The 8,876-nt window shown below is 39.9% G+C and overlaps 1 protein-coding gene across 1 annotated transcript in view; it reads left to right on the top strand.

Annotated features, from left to right (window-relative positions):
- LOC106528427 (BMP/retinoic acid-inducible neural-specific protein 3) overlaps nt 1–8,876 on the top strand; it is a 69,747-nt gene that overhangs the window by 6,357 nt on the left and 54,514 nt on the right. Inside the window, exon 2 of the mRNA XM_014023595.1 lies at nt 7,114–7,316. Coding sequence (XP_013879049.1) covers nt 7,114–7,316 — 203 coding nt within the window. The remainder of the gene's footprint in view (nt 1–7,113; nt 7,317–8,876) is intronic.

Raw genomic sequence — 8,876 nt, 5'->3', positions numbered from 1 at the left:
AAATTAATTCAAATTCAAAACGTTAAATTCAGTTTCAAAACTTTAAATTCAGTTTCAATTTAGTAAAATTAATTTTCAAACCAATGCATTCAATTTCATTCTGATTCAATCTGACCAATTCAAATTCAATTCCTGCTGGCACAAGATTTATCCCATATCTTTGATGCTTCGGACCCTTACTGTGGGTCCTGCCCCTAGCTGTGGGAACCACTGGTTTACTCATGACTTAATGTTAAAACACATTATTTCTTGTGTTTTTTTCCCAAAGCTGTGGGGAGAGTTGAACATAATACAGGCTGAACAGTAATAAGGGTGTTTCAGTGTTTATGCACTGATAAGAAGAAACATTAAAACCAATTCCCTGTAGAAACTGAGCCATATTTGACCCAGTTTCCTCTCTCCTGCAGTCCTGTTAAATAGCCTGAGGGATTAAAGTGCCTCTGACCGCCGTAAACACCACAGTGAACCAAACATGGCCGACAGTCATGTGGCAGCATGTCATTAAGCTGTCAGTTTGCTCCCCACGTTGCACCTTTTAGAAAGTTTTTCACCGTTCCAAAACATTTCCTGCTGATCCCTTTAGTACATGCACAAAAGTTTTCATTTTTTTCCCTGCAGCACCGGGTTTTGACAGTTCTCCCATTAGCCACGTATACATGCTGATGGAATCGCTGTAGGCTAAACACCCATCTGTCCCGCGGAGACGGACACTCGTCCTGTCCCTTTGTTCCCATGATTGCCTGTAATGACACGGTCCCAGGTCACCCAATTATTTTTCAGTCTGTCGTCTTCCTCCTGGTGGTGATTCGACGGCCTCGGGAGAAGGATGTGCACAGAGCAGCAGGCGGTGACGTGGGAAAGGTGCTCCGACTGCTCCGCAGGGTTTTACACGAGTCGAGCAAGACTTCTTGGCTCAGGGGCAACAAATGATGGCAGCTGGTGATGCAAGCTTGTTGTAGGGTTTTACACTTGTTGTCATCACATTGCACTGCATTGCTACAGTTATTTTATTGATTAAAATGTGCCGTTTATATGACATGGGTAAGAGAGAATAAACATCAATAGATTTGTGCTTCAACTGAAAGTAATAAAATCTGAACAGTGTTGAGCTTATAATGTGAGAAATACAACTTTAAACCCTTCATCACATTTTCTGGCCACATTTATTGCTTATTTTAATTTGTATTTTTAAATCAAATGCAGGTGATATAATGATGCTGATTTTTTTTTTATTTCTTTCAAACGTTTGTAACTCAAATATAAACATAGTCAAAAATTATTACACTGACTGTTCAAAAACAGTGCTTTCCATGGCTTAAAAGCTAAAAAAAATCATGTCTAGTTTTAGATTTACCTAAAAAGCACGACTCAGCGAATCTTATGACAGAGAATCAGGTTGGAATGAAATCACAGAGGCAGCAGTTTGAGTCAAATCAAAGTTAACATCTAATTTTGGTTGGTGATGGAGTGAAACATGACTGATGAAACACTGTCTAGAAAAAAAATCTTTTGTGTGGTTTATTTTATACTTTTCAAAAAGATGACATTAAAGTGTGTAGATTTAAAAAAGACTTCTTTGTGTTTTCTCTATGACAGAATGATCAAAAGTGAAGAGGGAAATCTACTTCACGATTTTTTATTTTATTTTTTCAGAAWTAAGAATGTTTCAGCCTCTTCTCGAAGCATCTTACTTTAATACTTTAATATTTTGGTTCATTTCAAGTGGAGTTGCATGGACATGTAGTGAATAAATAACGTTGCAAAACCTGTTTTACGTAAATGACTTCATTTTTCAAGAAATAAAGTTTAATTCTGACCAGCTTGATAAAAACTGACCAAGACCAAAGTGGATAACAGCCATTTTAAAACAACTCCAGACTCAAAAGTCTCCAACTAAACCTTTACTTTGTTGTCATTATTGTATCAAACAATTAACCATGAAGAACTCTAAGAATTTTGTAAGTGTAACTGTTTTGGGTCTTCTAGTGCAGCCTGGGGCACCTCCCGCGGAAATATTRTAATATTTCTGCAGGAATAATTGTGCAGCGCTAATTTAAAGGTTTACAAAACAGYGTTTGCAATTACCCCCATGGAATTATTGAGATTAGAGTTGTTTTAAGACAGCAGCGATGCCCTGCGGTCAGAGAGCAAGGATGGATTTGTTATTTTTCCCAAACAGGTAAAATAACAACTCCACTTAAACTCCCTTTAAATGGTCTGAATTAATTCCTTCATCTTTTTCAGGGTCTTAAGGGAGAGGGGTTGTACCCTGGACATGTCACCCTCACACCAAAGATCAAGTTAAAGGGCTGTTCTTGTCATTTTGAAGTGATGTTCCATCACTTACCGATAATGGGGACCTTCACTCATGACGTCACACATATCATTTGCATTCATTATTTGCTGAAATGCTCAAATGATCGGACAATCAGAGTATACTGAGTCAAGCCTTGTTTATACTTTAAGTCACACGTCTTGTTCCCCCTACTGAGTGGCAAAAAAATAGCACAACTTCCGCATCGTGCATTCCTCCCAGTCAGAAGTATGAGACGCGGACCTCGCAGCTCGGAGCATGTGATTGGTTACAACTTTGTGGGTGTGTTTTACTTTTATCATGAGGAACACCACAGTGCTGAGGAGCAGGACTCAGATCAATGCTGCCTTATGCAGGTTTTTTTTTAAATGCTTCTCTTTTTTTGTTTGAAGTAAGTTGTTACAAGAACAAGAAACACAGCTGATTTTCAGATTTCCACTTCTTTTTTTCAATCACCACAAACTTCATCCAACATGACATTGATCACTGAGTGAAAAAAAAATAAAAGAACCCAATATCCAGCCATTTTTATTGCTGTTTGTGTACAACCCCTGGCAAAAAGTATGGAATCASCAGTCTTGGATGAGCACTCATTCAGACATGTCATTCTGTAAAACAAACTCAGATCAAAAACATGATACAATAATAAGGTCATTCCAAAGTGCAACTTGTTGGCTTTCAGGAACACTCAAAGAAATGAAGRGAAAACATTGTGGAAGTCAGTGAATGTTACTTTTATTGACCAAGCACAGGGGGAAAAATATGGAMTCACTCAATTCTGAGGAAAAAGTATGGAATCACTCAAATTGGAGGTAGAAAATAAGGAGGTTGTACTTATAACTGTGGGATGGCAGAGGGGGGATCTATGATAATTTAAGGCCCGCCGCGTCTTCAGCTCATTTATACTCGCTCAGGAAAAAGACGTGCAAAATTACGGAGTCTCCAACCTGYTGTCTTATTGAAGTATAATCCAAGCTTYARTGTTAATATCTTAACAGAAAAATGTGTCCCTAAAGCGAATTTCGACACATTCGACATCAGCAAACAGGAACGTTCAGYTGAAAGGCTGTCTGGGGGACCAAGGTCTTTGACAGACTTGGAAAGCAAGCGTAATTATTMACATGTTTTATGGTTTTCGGGTGTTTTATAGCTTACCTTGCTGCATCTATTGTCTGTGTGTGTATTTTTTCACTCGAACCACCGCTTCTGTATCATTTAAAGAAGCATCATGGTGATGTTTGGAATTTCTGTAAGTAWAATATTATCACTGTATGTACCAACTGCAATAGAGTGCTGTATATGAGCGAGGCTAGCAAAGATGCTATGAGTAAAGCTAGCAGTAGGTTTCAGTAAAAACAATATAGTTTGCTGTACCTGTTTATAAACAGAAAGTACAGGGATGGGATCTGGGTGGTCCATGTTGTATTTTACCTCCGATAAAATGCTTGGAGCAGACGTTAAGTCCTTTGTTGCACCTTTTTCCTGTTAAATTTAGCTCATACCATCGCTCAAATCCAGCTGTTAGCCTAGCATCCTAGCTTGGGAAAAGTAACAAAATATACTCCTTCCATGTGGRSACGATGGCTGTATCCYGAGTCACTAGCCGTGTTTCCATCAACATTTTTAATGTGCATTTTGAAGTATCGCATTAGAAAACCTGGATGGAAACGGCAAAATTCACAAAAACTTCTTCAATTTTGCGGAACAGTTTATCTGCTGAGGTAGTTTTGGGCTTTTCTGAAAAAGATTTAATGCACAAAAAKAAAGATGGAAACACATTTGYTGAATAAGTTCTGACATAGCGAACATTTACCTGAYWTGATTGATCAGCTGTTCCTGCTGTCCAATAATTGTAGMGGCTGCAGCTGGACCCTCCTCCCACTGTCGGCACCTTCCCAGATATTCCCATAATGTGAAGAGAATTTCATTTCATGTTCTACGTCTCCAGGCATCGTAACATCACCAATACTAGCTGATATGACAGAATAATTACAACTTTCCTGATAGTAGCAACACGTTCCTGATAACTTCTCTTCATTGTCCTGAGATGTGTCTCCTTGTGAGTTTGTAACCTCTACTTACTGTTTACTACAGTCATGAGTAATGTCAACGTTTGACGTAATTACACTCTATGTAGCCTGGTTGATTTGCTCCAAGCCAGTAGATCAAAACACGTCTGATTCGCTTTTTGGCTTGTTTTCCCTTTTCTTGACATTTCACTCAAAATACATTGTAGCACAATGTTTTGTGGGAGTTTGATGCAGTTTTACTGAATTTATTTAAAGGGGCAATATCATGTAAAATCAACTTTTTGCATTTTATATCATGTTATAATGTTATCCTCTCATCAAAAACATGGYCAGAGTCTTGTTTTGACTCATTCATGCATGTTTGAGAAATCCTGCARTGTCYTGAGGCAGCCAGGTAGGGGGATCAAAAAAGACCGGTTGGGACAAGAACCACCTTTTGGGATCAGCTCCTCCTCTGGGCTGTGTCTCCAAGCTGAGCTTCCTTATCACAGAGCACACACCCACCCAGCCCAATGATGAAATGGGTGGGACAGAACCGGAAGGAGRTTCTTAGAAGACAGAGGCCAATTTCAAGGCATTTAGAAACAAATTTGATGTGAAGTCAAGTTTATTTTCTATTCAAACATATAAACAGCATTTTAATAACAACCGAAGGTGACATAGTTACTTTATTATGGCATAGAATTTAAATATATGCCTGGGAAACACATAATGTTGCCTCTTTAAGTTTAAACACAGCTAAACTGGTGCTAGAGTTTGTATGCATACCAGTGTCGAGTGGAGTCACTTGACTACTCTTCTGAAAATATGTTAATGGCTAGCCAAACAAGGACCTGTTCTATACAAATTTTCAAACTAATAGACCAACTTCTCAAAAACAAATAAACCTATACATTTTTGCATGGTTTTGTTTTGTTGGTTGCTGTTTTCTCACCGGAACATCTCTGTKACTGTGCAACTATTTGAGTTCTGAGCATAAACCTACCGTATAWCATGTTAATGGGCCTGCATCTAGGATTTTGTCACTTCAGCGTCTTGGTTTAGTAGATTTGCAGTAAGTGTTTTGATTGGATGGAAAAAAACTCAGCTGTGATTGGCTGGTAATGTATACAACTTGCGAGCACAGAGACAGAGCCTCGAGCGAGCAGAGGGGAAGTTGAGAGGAGGGAGGGAGCCGAGCAYGAGCAAGAAGAGAGTTGAGTAAACAGGGAGGGAGCCATGAGAGCGTGTKTGTGATTTGAACACACGGTTCAAATCATTGTTTGTTCAAATTGATATCTGCTCTCARATCARTGTTACTATGAGCTCAAGTCGATGGCACAAATGTAACGCCATAGTGAGCATCCACTGTTTCTTATGGGGACAAAAGCCCAGTCCACATTGTGGGGTGAATAAAGTTTAGGCTGGGTTCAGTGTCAGATAGGCTGTAGAAAATAGAAGAACAAACGTGTGTCTGTGGGACAGTGAGGACTCAGCAGAGCACTGCAGGGGAGGAAATTAGCTCTGTTTCTTGCATGAGTTGCGGCTGGAGCAGCTCCTGTTGGCATTTTTTTGGGTGTTTGGGTGTTGGCTCCTGCAGATGTAGACTCACTGCCCAGAGTCCAGAGACCAGATGTTATCCTCTCATGCTCAGTTCACAGAGTTCAGTTTCCGCTTCCTCCTCATGGTCTTCAGACTGGTCCCACACAGATGATATGGGGATGTGGAAGGGAATCAAGCCCTTGTTGACATATCCTGCTGGGGAGTTTAGATAACGTTGCAACCGAGGTCAGCAGCTGGGATCCGAAAAAATAAACACGATTGTTTTGGGACAAGCGGTCTTGACATTTTCTTGCTGCTTTCAGTCTTTACTACATCTCTGAAGTGGCGAAAAAATCAAATGTTCCGAATTTCGTGTCCTCCTTGTTTCTCACTGTCTGAAGCTTTACACAGGTATAATCCTTAAATACCAGAGGCACGCTCCTGAGCTGCAATTCTCGTAAAAATCACATTCAGTTTGCGACTTATCTCCCTCAGCATCTAAGTCTGTGYGTKCTCAGAATGGCAGATWMCATCCATGGTTCCTGACASCTTTTCACAAGCCTGGACTGCTGTCAGGATCACTTTCWTTTTCCAATAAATCAGAAATCTGCCTCCGCCGATCAGCAGAAATCCAATTATCATTAATCCAAATACATACAAATCTTCCACGTCTTCAATGGAAAGCAGTGCCAAACAGACCAGATTCCAAGTCCTCCAGGAACCACTGACCCGACCAGCAGTAACCATTCCACTGGGACAACTATGTTCCCCTCGTTCCAATCTTAATGTGGAAAAAATAGTGTCAATTGCATTCAGAGACCAGTTGACCAAATCCATAATTCCTTTTGTTTTCAGATGATAGGTTAGAAACTGATCTAGACTATCTTTTTAAGCTAACATGAGCTTCTTTTTACTTTACAGTAAGGAGAGGAAACTCAGTACTGACGTGCTGCCCAGACATCGGCTCAAACAGAAAAGCTGTTTACTGTAAACTTTTAGCTAGCCTCCATAACAGTATGGGGGGATTAGGGACCTGGTTAACTTACAAAATAATTTTAAATCTGAATGATGTAATTATGTTCTGCAGAAACCCAGGCTGCCATCTTTCAGAGGTCTTGCTTATTTCATCAAAAGATCGTCGACTGAATAATAACAGAATCTTGTGCTAAACCAAGCACAACAAATCATTTGTTACAGTAAGAAAGAAAATAAATCAAACTAGTTTAAAATGTGTCTGTGTGTTTCCAGGGAGTTTGGTCGATGGAAGGTCAACAGCCTGGTGGTGGAGAAGCGAGACGGTTTTGGGGGCAGTGGCGGCTTGGCTCTGCCCCTTGACCCGGACTTCATGCACACTGTCCGCCTGCTGGGGAGAAGGCCGACCCTCCACATGATTACAGAGAGCCTAATCAAGAAATACGGCACCCACCTCCTTCTATCCGCCACTCTGGGAGGTACAGAGAGCACGCTGAGCTTCAAAGCCAGCTTGATTCCCATAGCTTCTAATGTGATTTTTTTTTCTGTTTCTCCAACATATGGGGCACTGATTTTACCGTCTGCTGCCTTCCAAGCAACAGAGCACAAAATATATTTATTTTCTGGATGAGTGTATTTTGGCTCACAAAGACATCAAAATGCCTGCTTGAGCGTACAACAAAGACAGATTTAATTTTAGGTGCAGGAGAGCGTCTCAGGGACGCTCTCCTGCACCTTCAGCACATTATATGCCGCCCCCACCGGCACGACTCTCCTACAGCTTCAGTATGTCGGAAAAAAATCATTCAACACAAGAACAAAACTACAGGCACAAGTGTCATGTTCCCATTTCTGTCTTACAATCTCGTCTGCAGTCTAGATGTGTGGCTTGCATCACCAGRCCTGCTTTAAATTTTCCATGATCAAACTACTCCAGTACATGAGTCATTTATATGATGCCACTACACTTCATCCAGGAACCCCAAAACCCTCATTAACCCATATCCCACTGGCCATCATCATAAAGGTGGTCTTAAAGCAGAATTACTGTATACTGATGCAGGACTCATGTTTGCTTAATTCTGATGAGTGAAGTTGCTGTTCGAGTGTTTCAGACGTCTGGCATTCACTGCAATTCTCCTTGTAAACAGTAGGTGTCCCAATTGGAAAATACCAACATACTGCAAAAATGGCACAAGAAGAAGAGTCGGTTACAGAAAGCATATCCTTTTTTAAATACAGAAACAGGACTAAGAGGTTAATTTAGTTTAAGCAGTTTATGAATCTATCAGTAATAGTAGTTTTTGTTGTAAATGGTATTAGTTACTTTCTTGGTTCAGTTGCACAAGTAACATTTGARATGAGCGTCACGGTCCATGATGACACAAAACCCTTAAATGTGACTGGTGCTGTGATCTCAGTTTTGTAAAGAGACACCATTTATAAACCGAACACAGTTAAAAATCAATAGTTAGGGAGAAACTTTAGCAAAGATCCACAGAGAAAATAAGCTAAGACCCAGAAYACTGGTAGTTGTTGGTTTTTCCCATCTTTTTCTATTTTTAGAACTTTCACACGAGTTGTGATGAACTGATTGAAAAGCCATTAAGGTGCATAAATAATAACTGTTAGGATACATTATATAAAGGCTCTGGCACATACTTAAAGACTTCTGTGTGGTTTTTGTGTTCTTGTGTGTGAAAATATTGGGACCATGCTTTACATATGTGTTCTTGTATGCTCAGTTGACCACAGTCCAATCTGACAAATGAAGATAATTCACTGGATTATAAATAAATTCAAAATACGATTTGAATTGTTTTTTAATATTAGGATATTGACACAGTCTGTTTCTTCAGAGTCCCTAAGTGATGAAGAGTAAAAATGGAACAACAGCTAATTTTAAGACTAGATACCGCATAGCGGTAACATAATGTGCCCCGCACGCACAAATGCACCAGAACTTAGAAGTCTTTATTCCTAATTAAATGTCATCCAATAGGTGCATCCCAAAATTGTAGTGGTTTGGGTGGGGGTGG

This window comes from Austrofundulus limnaeus, unplaced genomic scaffold (assembly GCF_001266775.1).
Source record: "Austrofundulus limnaeus strain Quisiro unplaced genomic scaffold, Austrofundulus_limnaeus-1.0 Scaffold378, whole genome shotgun sequence".
Taxonomy (NCBI): Eukaryota; Metazoa; Chordata; class Actinopteri; order Cyprinodontiformes; family Rivulidae; genus Austrofundulus; species Austrofundulus limnaeus.
This window is presented reverse-complemented; position numbering and strand designations above follow the sequence as displayed.